This window comes from Tupaia chinensis, unplaced genomic scaffold (assembly GCF_000334495.1).
Source record: "Tupaia chinensis unplaced genomic scaffold, TupChi_1.0 Scaffold000056_1, whole genome shotgun sequence".
Taxonomy (NCBI): domain Eukaryota; kingdom Metazoa; phylum Chordata; class Mammalia; order Scandentia; family Tupaiidae; genus Tupaia; species Tupaia belangeri.
The window spans coordinates 55,598-69,410 of record NW_006159514.1 but is presented as its reverse complement, the minus strand read 5'-3'; the positions used below and the strand labels follow the sequence as shown (position 1 = coordinate 69,410).

At 43.5% G+C, this 13,813-nt stretch overlaps 1 protein-coding gene across 2 annotated transcripts in view; it reads left to right on the top strand.

Annotated features, from left to right (window-relative positions):
* The window catches only part of PDK1 (pyruvate dehydrogenase kinase 1), a 32,573-nt gene extending 20,567 nt beyond the window's left edge, over window positions 1–12,006 (top strand). The window contains exons 8-12 of one of the 2 annotated variants that reach the window (XR_333463.3): window positions 1,249–1,347; window positions 4,719–4,829; window positions 7,061–7,174; window positions 7,320–7,423; window positions 11,702–11,837. Coding sequence is in view for 1 of the 2 variants with exons in the window: in XM_006141470.3 (XP_006141532.3) it covers window positions 1,249–1,347; window positions 4,719–4,829; window positions 7,061–7,174; window positions 11,702–11,842 (465 nt within the window). In the remaining variant the exon portion in view is untranslated. Of the gene's footprint in view, window positions 1–1,248; window positions 1,348–4,718; window positions 4,830–7,060; window positions 7,175–7,319; window positions 7,424–11,701 lie in introns of both variants that reach the window. The other variant, XM_006141470.3, reaches the window with a different exon arrangement.
* Window positions 12,007–13,813: the final 1,807 nt, after the last annotated feature.

The window sequence follows — 13,813 nt, the reverse complement described above, 5'->3', positions numbered from 1 at the left end:
TTTTATACTGTAAATATCTTAGTTTCAAACTAGTGGCAAAGGGATGAGTATATTAGTGTCTCTACCGTTAATGTTATTACTATTACTGTTATGACTATATAAAAAAGTTATCTTAAAAAATGTATGACAGTTGAGATGATTCTTTAAAACAGCTGAAACTACATTTTCAAAGTTTTACCCACTACTTAGTAGCACTGTTAAAGTGTTTGGGACACAGTTTTATTTTTTTCTGATATAATGTAAATTAGTTAAATAGTGTGTAGAAGTCTGGTTACAGAGTTTAGTTAGAATTGTTAACTCAAAATATCTTTCAATTCCTCCCCAAATTGTCTCAAAAAATTTTTTTTAGGGGTTTTGCCATAGGGTGCATGCACTCGCTGGAAAGAAACAGAGACAGGGAGAGGGAAAGTGAGAAATCACCCTCCCCCGGGAGGGATGACCGTGCCTCAGTCCCTTCTCTTCCATTCTCCTCCTGGATTTTGGGCACACATGCACAAGAGCCTGGTTGGATTTTCAAGCTGCTGTGTTTGGGACTCGAATAGTGGACTGCCATGTGAGTCCAGTACCTTAATCACCATGCCACCTGGTGGCCCCAACTCAATTTATTGTGTGTGTGTTTTTTTTTTAAAGAATTCTTTAATTTTATTTATTATTATTTTTTTAAATTTACTGTAGGACATATGTGCTCACTAGAGAGAGAAAGTAAGCCACCAGGTCTGAGACTCAAACTGTGGTTGGCCATGTAGGAGTCTAGAACCCTAACCACCATACCACCTGCTGGGACCCTCTATCCCCAGCTCAGTTTTTTTTTTTTTTTTTCCCTGGGGGAAGAGGTTTTTGCTTTAGTGCACGTGCACTCCCCAGAAAAACAGAGACACAGAGACAGAAGAAATCACCTCCTAGGGGGTTGGCCATGCCGCAATCCCTTCTCCTCCATTCTCCTCTTGGGATCTTGGACATTCATGCACACACATCCTGTGTGAGTTTAAGCCATCAGGTCCGGGACTCGAACTGTGGTCAACTACATGGGAGTTCTGCGACATAGTCATTATACTAACTGCTGGTCCCTTCCCCCAACTCAATTTTTTTTAAGTAATTTTTGAAATATAGTGATAAGTATTATGATTCCTTAACAGGTTTAAATAGGATTAAAAATTTCTTAATTCAGATAGTGCATATGTACTTGAAAATTATGATTTCCCTTTTTTTTTAAAGTTGTGTTTTTCATGTAACACTAATACATTTCAGAATGCAATGAGAGCAACTATGGAACACCATGCTGACAAAGGTGTTTACCCCCCTATTCAAGTTCATGTTACGCTGGGTAACGAGGATTTGACTGTGAAGGTAATACCCTTTTTTTTCTTTACCTCGTGTACAAGCATATTGTAGATTGGCTGAGCAGGGATTTGAACTGCAGTTACCATGTGGGATCTGGCCCGTCTTAAGCAGTGCATTATCTCTGTGCCACACAGCAGGCACAGAGCTGACCCCTTTTGTTTCATCTGATTCTTGTAATAGCTCCTTCTGAACACAGGCGATTTCATCCTTAATTTGACAGATGAGGAAACCCAGGCACAGTGATTAGCACAGGATCACATAGGGCATAAATTCCACAGGACAGGAATTCCAGTCCTGACTTTATAGCTAGGCCTTTTCCACTGCATTGTTCAGATGGCTCGATTTCTGAAGAGTATGACAATGTTGTTTTGTTTATTGTTTGTTTATTTGTTTTATTTTTTAAATCTTTCACTGAGGGACTAAGGGAGTCAGATACCACATAACTGACTGCAGCTTAAATTCCGGCCCTGGTGGATTCAGAAACACACCAGATGTGTGTGCGTGCATGCCCAGACACCTGACAGGCTGGAGAAATGGAGAAAGGGTTGTGGCATGACCTTGCTCCAGTGGGAAGAATTTTTTCCCTGTCTTTCTTTTCTCTTCTCCCTGGTGACCATCCAGACCCTATGGCAATTAAAAGATAACAATCATTGGGGCCAACAGCTGACTTGGTGGTTAAGGCACTGGATTTTCACATGGCCAAAAATGGTTCGAGTCCTAGACCTGGCAGCTTGAGGATCACTCTGGGTGCCTGTGTGTATATGCCCAGAATCCTAAGGAGAATAAGGAGAAGGATTGCAGCATGACCATCACCTCGGGGGAGAGGGGTTATCTCACTTTGCTTCTCTGTCTCTTTCTGGTGAACACACACATCCTATGGCAAAAACTTAAAAAAAAAAAAAAAAAAAAAAAAGGGAACCACAAGTTAGTGAATGGCCATATCTGCAGTTAGTGTAATGGCTATGTCGCTGGACTCCCATGTAGTCGACCGCGGTTCGCGTCCTGGACCCGGTGGCTTAAAACTCACGCCGGGCGCGTGTGCGTGCGTGCCCAAGATCCCGAGGGAGAATGGAGGAGAAGGGATTGCGGCGTGGCCATCCCCCCTGGGGGGTGATTTCTTGCTTTCCGTGTCTATGTCTCTCTCTGTCTGGCGAGTGCACTCGCCCTATAGCAAAAATCTCTCAAAAAAAAAAAAAAAGACAAATTATTTAAAAGTTTGTATTATAGGGCAGGCCTCATCTTGCAGCAGTAAAGTACAGTGCATAGGATGCTAGATCCCATGTGGCTGAATGACCATGGTTTAAATGCTGACCTTGGTGGCTTAAAAACATGTCAAATGCATGTAAATGGGTGACCAAAATCCTAATGGGAAGGAGAAATGGACAAAAAAGGATTGCAGTGTAACTTCACCCCATTGGGAGGTGCTTTCTCTTTAATTTTTTTTTTTTTCTTAAATTTTGTTAGAGGGCACATGCACCAGACAGAGAGAGAGAGAGAGAGCAAGAGAGAGAGAGAATGAGAATGAGTAAGAAAGCATTCCACAGGGGAGATAGTCGTGCTGTAGTCCCTTCCCCTCTGTTCTCTCAGGATTCTGGGCACAAATGTACTCATGCCCTACATGTTTTTCAAACTACTAGGTCTAGGACTTGAACCACACAGTCTGCCATGTGGATTCTATCCATCTTAACCATCATGTCATCAGCTGACCTGGGAGGTTTTTATTCCTCTCTCTGTCATGTGCGCATGTGCCCTCTGGCAATTTTTTAAAAATTTGTATTAATGTAATAAATGCAGAGTCTAAAAATCTATGCCGATACTTGGCTACTAGTGGACCTCACTAGGAGTCCTTTAGTTAATTCTTTTGTTTCATTTTTTTTAGTTTGCTATAGGGCACGGCCACTCTCCAGAGAGAGAGGGAAAGTGAGAAAGCACTCCCCAAGGGGGTTGGCCACGCTGAAATCCCTCTCCTCATTCTCTTCTTGGGACTTCGGGTACACACATATGTGCACAGCATTATTTTCAAGCCTCCAGGTCTGGGACTACATAATAGGTCATGTGGGATCCAGCACCTTCACCTCCACACCACCTGCTGACCTGTTTTTTTTTTGTTGTTGTTTTCATTTTTTAATTGCCAGAGGGCATGTCACTCACCAGAGAAAGACCGGGAGAAAGCATCCCCACAATGGGGTCACATTGTAATCTTTTCTTTATTTCTTTATCCTGCTAGGATTTGGGGCACATATGCATAGTGCCTAGTGTATATTTCAAACTGATTGGGCCAGGATTTGAACTTTGGTCAGCCGTGTGGGATCAGCTCCCTTAATCGGTAGGCTACAGGGTCAGCTGACCTGTGATGGATGTTCTTATACATTGTATACTTCCCTGCTTTCTTTCCTTTTTAAAAAAATTATTTATTTAATTCCATTTGTTATTATTGTTATTTTTAAATTTGGGCAGAGAGAGAAAGGGAAAGCAAGCTGCCAGGTCTGGGACTGATAGCTTGTGTTCGGCCATGTGGGAGTCCAGCACCTTAACCATCATGTCGCCTACTGGCCTGCTCTTTCTTTCTTTGTTTGCTTCTTTTCAAATAATAATTTTATTTAGCTTTATTTATTTATTTTAATTTTTCAAGAGAGGAACAGAGAGAGAGAGAGAGAGAGAGAAGGAAAGTGAGAAACCAAACTGCCATGTCGAGAACTCAAACCGTGGTTGGCCATTTGGGAGTCCAATGCCCTTAACCTCTACGCCACCTGCCGGGCCCCTGCTTATTTCTCAGGATAAATTTCTGGAGGTAACATTGCTAGGGTAATAGATAGATGCATTTTTAAAAATTATTTATTTAATTTTGCTTATTATTATTTAAATTTGCTATCGGGCCTGTGTGCTCACTAGAGAGAGAGAGAGAGAGAAAGTGAGAAAGTAAGCTGCCAGGTCCGGGACTCAAACCACAGTTGGCCACATGGGAATCTAGCATCCCAATCACCATGCTACCTGCTGGCCCCAGGGTACATGAATTTTTAATTTGATTCTCATCCTATACTGACCACCAGAAAGAAGTAACAGGTTTATTGTTATATCCAAGAGAGGCTTACCCCCTGCCTAGTATCAAACCATTAATTCACTGTTAGTGAGACTAAGAGATACAAAAGCCACAGCAGTGAATGGAGTTGACTATGTATTAGGAGAATTTCGTTAGGTCTACCAGTGTGGGAAGTGACTATTTGTGGGAAGCTAGATGGTTAATTTGGATTGTGTGCTGTTCGTTTTCAAAAGCAGCAGCCTCCCCACCAGCAGTTACACTGTGACACCATGAGTAATTTTCAGTATTTTGCTATTTGCAGGACTTAGTCATCGAGCATGATTCTTTCTTTTCTTAGATGAGTGACCGAGGAGGCGGTGTTCCTTTAAGAAAAATTGACAGACTCTTCAACTACATGTACTCAACTGCACCCCGGCCTCGTGTTGAGACTTCCCGAGCCGTGCCCCTGGTATGCAGTGAAGAAACAACGGCCTGGTCAGCAGGCGTGGGGAGGAAAGTTGGAGAAAGCCTGCCTATTATCCCTAGGAAGGGCATTCTGTCCACCCGATTATTGAGGGCTCCTCCGTGTGGTGCCCTGTGCTGGGCATTTGCATGGACAGATTATCTTCACACTGTGAGCCCACTCAGAAAGGAGCATCCACAGCTTTCTCTTCTAAATCTTCTTTTCATCAGCCAGCCAGTCTTGTTCTTTTCAAGTCTCTAACCAGCCAGCTGATCTGTTTGCTCCACCTGTGCTGGTAGGATTTATTTCATGCCATCTTTCGGGCCTGCACCCTACTCCTAAGAAGGGTTGAGTTCACTCTCAGCTGGTGCTAGCACACTGGGTAGGTCCATCTGTGGACTAGGCTAACCCTTGCTGCTTTGCTTCTCTGTTAACTAGATGTAAGGGAAGGCCCAGCAGTCCCTAGAGGTGGCCAAGGCAGGTCAGCTGTCACAGGAGTCTGAGCTTCCTATGTGTACAGTTTTCTTGGGGCCATTTCTAACCAAATAATGTATTAGTCTGGAACACAGCAGCAGATGTAGTTCACTCAAATTATGGCTCAAGGAAGGCATTCTTTTTTTTTTTTTTTTCCAATGTATTTGCCAAAGAGAGACAGAAAGGGACTGTAAGAATGCACACCTCCTCCCCACCCCCACCATGGCAGATGGCTGTGCCAAAATTCCTTGCCCTCTGTTTCTCCCTCAAGGAAGGCTTGTTTACAAGAGCCTGATTAAGTAGATGTGGACAAAGACAGCACAGGCACCCAAACCAGCAACAGTGTGGCCATGACCACCCAGGTTCAAAGGCATGAGGAGAAGGCAAGGATAGCAGAACCCAGAAGAAGGGGAAGTTACAGTGTGGCTGCTTGCTGTCAAGGGGCCCAGCCTGCACAGGGCAGCCACCGGGAAGAAACTAGAAGAATGATGAATACTTCGCCTGGCCTTCCTCCGAATTCTTGAGGGGATCTCCATTGTCAGGACCAGCCAGAAGCAAAGAGCTTGGCAATTGGTCCATGGATATAATCCCTTCAGGTCAGCCTTCCAGGGCAGGAAATGTGGAAGTTGGATATTTGGTTTGGACGGGTTAGAACGTCAGGTGATAGTTGGTGTAGGTCAGTGAAGGTGTTGCCTGGCCTGATTTCCAAGTCTAGACAGGCTCTCTGCTAACATGTGAACAGAATGTCATTGAACACATGGCTTGGGAATTACAGCCACATTCACATTTATCTGCATGTTTTGCATTAAATAATTGGTAGGATTTATTCAGGTGAAGAAGGAGACTCAGGTTCTGGGAACGGGATGTACAAAGACATAGAAGTGGTATGTTTAAGAATGTTCTGCTAGACTGGGCAGGGGGAGGCAGATACCTAATCTTATTGGGTCTTTCAAGCTTTTTTGAGAAGCTTGCATTTTTCTCTCTAAAGCAATGGGGTGAAGGTAGGGTATGCTTTGAAGTTTTTTAAACATAAAGTCACCTATTGGAAGTAGACCTGTTATAGATATCTGCATATAGGCTGGAAATTCATGGTGTGAGGTCCTGAGATAAATCTGTTAGGCTTAGACAAGGCCTTTTCACTCTACCTCCTAAAAGAGATATTTTACATGCTATTGCCAAGAACATTATCGAGTACCCTCAAACAGGGCAGTGAAGAAAAATAACATGCCTTTTCCAGATCACAAGTCACTTGATAGAAAGAATGAAGAATTTCGGGACCAGCAATTGGCGTAATGGCTATGTTGCTGGACTACCACGTAGTCGACCGTGGTTCAAGTCCTGGACCCGGTGTCTAAAATTCAGATTGGGCGCATGTGTTTGGGTGCCCAAGATCCTGAGAGGAGACTGGAGAAGAGATTGCAGTGTGGCCATCCCCCCTGGAGGGCAATTTCTCACTTTCTGGCTTTTTGTCTTTCTGTCTCTCTCTGTCTTTCTGGCCAGCACACACGCCCTATAGCAGCCCCCCCCCCCCCCCCCCCGCCATCCCAGGCCAAAAAACAAGTGAAGAATTTTAAATGACCAGAGGGGAGTCAGCTAATTGTACTCTGCTAAGCTTCAGCTTAATCATTAGGAATATGTACTAATGCTCATATTAATAGATCTCTTAGATGCAAGCTCGGTAAGTATAAGCATTTACCTTCACTCGAGAAGTATTTCAGTGTGTGGTTTTCTGAATAGAACTTTCTTTTTTTCTCATCAAACAGGCTGGTTTTGGTTATGGCTTGCCGATATCGCGTCTGTACGCGCAGTACTTCCAAGGAGACCTAAAGCTGTATTCCCTCGAGGGTTACGGGACAGACGCGGTTGTCTACATTAAGGTAATAACTTCAGTCTTCTTGATTTAATGGCATTTCTGATAATGAAAAGAAAAGATGGCAATAGTTAACTGTAATCAAATTTTACTGTTATTTAAATATCAAACCACGAAGGATATTTTACATGGGATCTTTTCTGTTTTGGCAGATAATTCCCTTGTGACCGCCAGGAAAAAACAATCTCACTCGTCATGATCAGGACTGTGGTGGCTAGTAGTAAAAAACTTGGGTCGAACTGGGGAGTCATAAAAAGTTATGTATTGTACAGATTTAATTTTAACATAACAAACATGAGTGGACATTGATCCACCCATCTTTTGGTCTACTGCCAAGGGTTTTTCTTTCTTTTTAAAGAATTATTTATTTCATTTATTATTATTATTATTATTTAATTGGACCAGAGAAAGAGAGGAAGAAAGAGAGCAACTCTCCCGGTCTGGGACTCAAACTGTGGTCAGTCATGTAGGAGTCCAGCCCCCAGCCCCCAAACTACTATGCCATCTGCCAGCCCCACTTTTTTTTTTTTAATTTGCCAGAAAGTGGACATACTTGCCAGAGAGAGACAGTGAGGGAAAGGGAGAAAGCACCCCTCCCTTGCGGGGAATGGTCATACCTTAGTTCCTTCTCCTCCACCTCTCCTTCCTCTGGGGATTTTGGGCATGCACACTGCATGCCTGGTTTGTTTTTCAAGCAAGCAAGCAAGTCTAGGAATCGAACCCTGAGAGTTGACCATGTAAGCTCCAGCTAGCTCCGTTAACTGCCAGGCCAGTGGCCGGCAACCAAGGCCTTTTCTTGGTATATGGGTCAGGAGATTGGTGTGCCAATTGCTTTCTTGCAGAAGCTCATTTTATTTTCTTTAAACAAACAACAAAGTGCACAATCCTCTTGGATTTTTTTAAAGATTTATTTATTTATTTAATTCTATTTGTTGTTATTATTTTCTAATTTGACCAGAGAGGAAGAAAGGGAAAGCAAGAAAGCAAGCCACTAGGTCTGGGATTCAAACTGCAGTCAGCCATGTGGGAATCCAGTGCCTTTAACTACTGTACCACCTGCTGCTCCTCCTCTTTTTATTTTAAGAGAGATTTTTGCTATAGGTCACATAAGCTTACTGGAGAGACAGAAAACAAGAAATCAACTCCTGGGGGGATGGCTATGCCGCAGTCCCTTCTCTTCCATTCTCCTCTTGGGATTTTGGACACACGTGCACGTATGCCCAGTGTGTTTTAAGCTGCCGGGTCTGGGACTCAAACCATGGTTGACTGCATGTGAGTCCAGCAACGTAACCATTACACCATCTGCTGGTCCCCCTCTTGGGTTTTTTATGCAGTTATTTACAGCATCACCTGACTGTGATTTGATAGCAATTTTTTGTTTGTTTGTTTGTTTGTTTTTTGGAGAGGATTTTGCTATAGGGTGCGTGCGCTCACCAGCCAGACAGACAGAGACAGAGAGACAGAAAGCGAGAAATCACCCCCCCCAGGGGGGATGGTCACGCCGCAATCCCTTCTCCTCCATTCTCCTCTCGGGATCTTGGGCACACACACACACGTGCCCGGCGTGAGTTTTAAGCCACCGGGTCCGGGACGCGAACCACGGTCGACTACGTGGGAGTCCAGCGACATAGCCATTATGCTACCTGCTGGTCCCGACAGCAATTTTTTGTGTGTGACATTTTTCAAGAGACTTTCCAGAGCATTCATCTTTGTTTTCAAAGACCACCACCCATCCACCCACCCACTAACCCCACGTCACCTGCTCTACCCATGCTTCCTGGTGCTTTGTTTCTGTAATACTCAAATTTTGTAATTACAGTCAACAGATGTAATTGCATAAAAAGATTTAGAAACAAGCACAAGTAACTCTTGGTAAGGATGCAACTAACGTGGTGGAAGCAGAAGCACTTGGGTTGTGGGCCTAGACTATTCAGTGTGTTTGCAGAAGGATCCTGTTTTACAGGGATGGAAAAAGCACTGAGCTCGAACACTCCCCCTTGGTTAAGTGGTGAAAATGGGTGTCAAATTATTTAGGACATCGGTTTCTTATTCTGGCCACTAGATGGCACCTATTTATAGAAAATGCTGAAAATTATATTGAAAAAACTAAATTTATCTGAAAAGATTACACTTTAGTTAACTGTTCTATTTTGAACCATCTCTATTGCAAGGGACATAAAAAGAGCAGTATCAGTACAATATTTACTCCTAGTAGCAAATGTAATGTTTCGATCTAGCCTATAGATCAAGAAATTCTGGAATACAATTAAAGAGAATATATAGATTAAAGAATTTTTTTTTTTTTGGAGAGGTTTTTGCTATAGGGCGCGTGTGCTCGCCAGACAGAGACAGACAGAGAGACAGAATCACTCTCCAGCGGGGGATGGCCACGCTGCAATCCCTTCTCCTTCGTTCTCTCGGGATCTTGGGCATGCACGCACATGCACCCGGCAGGAGTTTTAAGCCACCAGGTCTGGGACGTGAACTGCAGTTGACTGCATGGGAGTCCAGTGACATAGCCATTATGCTAACTACTGGTTCCTAGATTAAAGATTTTATATTTTATCCTTTTTGGAAAAAATATAAAACAAGACATCTTACAGAATCACTGATGTCATCAACAAAGACCTTACTTAGCATTATCAGAATGAAATTTCTGGTTTAGTGTTTTCCATAGGCCTGTGGCCTGAGGTTGAGTTACACTGAAAGTTCCCGTTTGAAGAAGACATGGAAGGTCGTTCACCTCCAGTTGCAGTAATTTTCAAGAAGCTGTGTAGAATACTGAGTCACTAGTAATGGTATATTAGAAACATGAACTTACACGTGACACACATGTGTTATGACTGCAATTGAGAGTTTTAATGGCAAAAGAAGGGAATACAGGATTAAATTTAGGGCTAAGAATTGTTCCTGTAAAAGCCAGGATGCCTGTGACCAGCAGTAGGTGTAATGGCTATGTTGCTGGACTCCCATGTAGTCGACCGTGGTTCGTGTCCCAGACCCGGCGGCTTAAAACTCATGCCAGGCGCATGTGCATGCGTGCCCAAGATCCCGAGAGGAGAATGGAGGAGAAGGGATTGCGGCATGGCCATTTCCCGAAAGGGTGATTTCTCGCTTTCTATCTCTTTGTCTCTCTGTCTGTCTCTCTGGGAGCGTACATGCCCTATCGCAAAAACCTCTCCAAAAAAAAAAAAAAGCCAGGATGCCTTAGACATAGTTTTATTTATTGATAACATTCCTCTGAAGAGTTTTGGCTAGTACAGTGACTATACTGGAAAAATTAATAGTATAGAATGTCTTCTAGTAAGTAACTAAAATAGATTTTCTTAAATGTAGCTACATATTTACTAAGGTACCTATGTTGATTTTTAAGATTTTATATTGAATCACCTCTGGTCTGGGTCATGTTTTGTAAGAAACATCTACTGGGACCAGCAGATAGCATAAAGGTTATGTTGCTGACTCCCACATGGTCAGCCGCCGTTCAAGTCCCAAACCTAGTGGCTTAAAATTGCTATGTCCCTGGACTCCCATGTAGTCAACCGTGGTTCGAGTTCTGGACCTGGTGGCTTAAACTCATGCTGTGCACTTGTGCGTGCGTGCCCAGGATCCCAAGAGGAGAATGGAAGAGAAGGGATTGTGGCATGGTCCTCCCCCCTAGGGGTTAATTTCTCACTTTCTGTCTCTCTTTGTCTCTTTGGTGAACATTTGTGCCCTACAGCAAAAACCTCTCTTTTTTTGGGGGGGGGGAGAGGTTTTTGCTATAGGGCACATGCACTCGCCGGACAGACAGAGAGAGAGAGAGACAGAAAGCGAGAAACCACCCCCCGGGGGAATGGCTACACCGCAATCCCCTCTCCTCCATTCTTCTCTTGGGATCTTGGGCGCACACTCACTCGCGCCCGGCGTGAGTTTTAAGCCACCGGGTCTGGGAAGCAAATCGCAGTCGACTACATGGGAGTCCAGCAACATAGCCATTACGCTAACTGCTGGTCCTGAAAAAAACCTCTCTTAAAAAAAATAAAGCAGCAGCATCTATTATGCCTGTGTCAGTTTTCAATGCAATAACTTCCAGGCTGGCTGGGGAATTGTTGTAAGCAACAGACTATTCTCTTAATCTGTGACATAGACTTAGTAAAAACATGTTTCAAATATAAATACTGTTTATTAAATGTTTATATATTTATTTCTTCCATGAAACAGGCAGAGAGACAACAACCCCCGTAGGGTCTTTATGCCATGATCCTCTCCCAGCCAGCCCCAGATCATAGGAAAGTGTGTACCCAGCATGCATCTCCAGATAGGAACCCAGAACCTTCACCCGTGGGTCAGCCTTGCAGAGTATCACATTTCATCCCTGCGCTGCCATCCAGCCCACGTACATTTGTAAAAAAATGTACAGAGATAGTATTACGATTACTAAATAAGATGTCAGGAGAGTATTTTAGCTTTCAGTGAATTTTCACCATTGTGTATTTTCTTGGCCAATGAATTCTAAAAACCAACGGTCTTCTACATTGTTTTTGTGTTTCAGGCTCTGTCCACAGAATCAATAGAAAGACTGCCAGTGTACAACAAGGCTGCCTGGAAGCACTACAACACCAACCATGAGGCGGATGACTGGTGCGTCCCCAGCAGGGAACCAAAAGACATGACGACCTTCCGCAGTGCCTAGATATGCTTGGGACACCTGGCGAATCTGAGTGTGGGTTTTCGTATTAAATTGGAAAGGGGTGGTGCGCAGAACTCCTTTATACCAAATGCTTCACGTGTCATTTTCACACTTACCTGTTCGGGGAGAATAAATGGAAACCGATCCCATTTGTGCCTGTTAAACCTCCTAAAGGATGAAATTGCACCTATTTTACACATATTATTTCACAGTTAACTGAACATACCTTTAAAGAACATGGTTTTGATTTAACTTGTTTATGGTAGACTTCAGAAGACTTGGGGTTTCAACAGGAAGCTTTGTTGTTGTTTATTAGGTAATTGGGAAAGTCATGACATATTTTTTCTATGTTTTTCTATAAAAAAATGTGTCACTACTTTCCTGACCACCAATACTTTCCACTTATGTTTGCTAGAAAGATTTTTCTTTTTTAAAATTTTGCTGAAGGATACATGCACTCGCCAGATATAGGGAAAGTGAGAGGGCACCTCCCATGGCAGATGGCCGTGCCACAGTCCCTTCTCCGTTTCTCCTTTTGGGACTTGGGCCATGCATGCACCCATGTCCCAGTGTGTTTTTCAACTCACCAGGTCTGGCACTCGAACCTCAGAGTTGGCCATATGGGATCGAGCTGCCTTAACCACCGTGCCACTGGCTGGCCCCTAAATTGTACCGATTAGCCAGCTGGCCATCTTTCTGTTCTTTGGAGGAGTTCTGCCATCTTTCTTAAGTAGTGACAGCTGTAGCAAGTGGGCTTCTTGTTTAGCAGTGGCCAATCCCAGGTAAAGCGGAGAACAGTTGTCCTGTGGGTGGAAACCAGCCTCCTCTCCACATCTGCATGCATTGCTTTAGCTCTGAAAATAATTCATCATGTGAGAATTTCATTGTAAAGGATTGGAACGACTAATTCCCTGTGGATCTAAGCCAAGCTCATGGGGAATCTGAGTGTGTTCACGATGAAAGCAAGGGGAAATTTTTATACTAAATACAAACTAGCAGCTCCTAAAATGATAGTGAAGAAATGGAGAAACCATTAGTCCCTGAAATTAAACTAATTGTCAAGATTACCTAGAGGAGCTTTTGAGAAAATATTTTTCCTGGGTCCTAAATCAGATACAGTGAACCACAATCTGTCAGGCTGGAGTAGGTATCTCACTTTCTAAAATGCTCCCCAGGGGCCAGGTGTAGTTGTTGTATCCCTGGACTCGCACATATCCAACCATGGTTTTAGTCCCAGACCCGATGGCTGGAAAATCACCCCTGGCATGTGTGTGTACATACCCAAAATCCCAGGAGGAGAATGGAGGAGAAGGGATTTCAGCACAGCCATCCCCCCGGGGGTGATTTCTCAATTTCCCCTTCGCTGTCTCTCTCTCTTTCTCCAGCACACGCACCCTATGGCAAAAACCTCTAAATAAATAAAATGGTCTTTAGGGGAGTCTGCCCCCTGACCTGGTGGGAACTGCTTTTTAAGTGAGTAGTGATGGTACCACACTTCCTTTTGGTTTCCAACTATTTAAAGATCAGAGTTTTAGACAAAGTGATGTAATTGGAAGCAGAAAAACAAAACGACTACAGGAGACCAGCCAGGTAACCAAAGGGTCAGAACCACAAATGTAAGTCTGGATAGAAATCATGTATTTTCTGAAAACATCCAGCTTTTGTTGCCCAGGGAAAGCCAGTATAGGTTTATCGCAGCCACCCATCACATTCATGTGGTAATTTGTAGTTTACAAGTACAAATTGACTGTCCCTGATCTAAAACTCCAAAATCTAAAATGCTCCAAAATTTGAAACTTGAGTGCCAATAAGATGCCACAAGTGGAAAATTTCTCACTTGACCTCATATGACTGGTCACAGTCAAAACGTGGGTGCATGACAGTTTATCACAGCCCCAAGAGAAATGAGACTCTATCAGGCCCCTATACCTGCAGTGTGTCTTTAACACATAACCCAAACTCCCCCACGCAGGA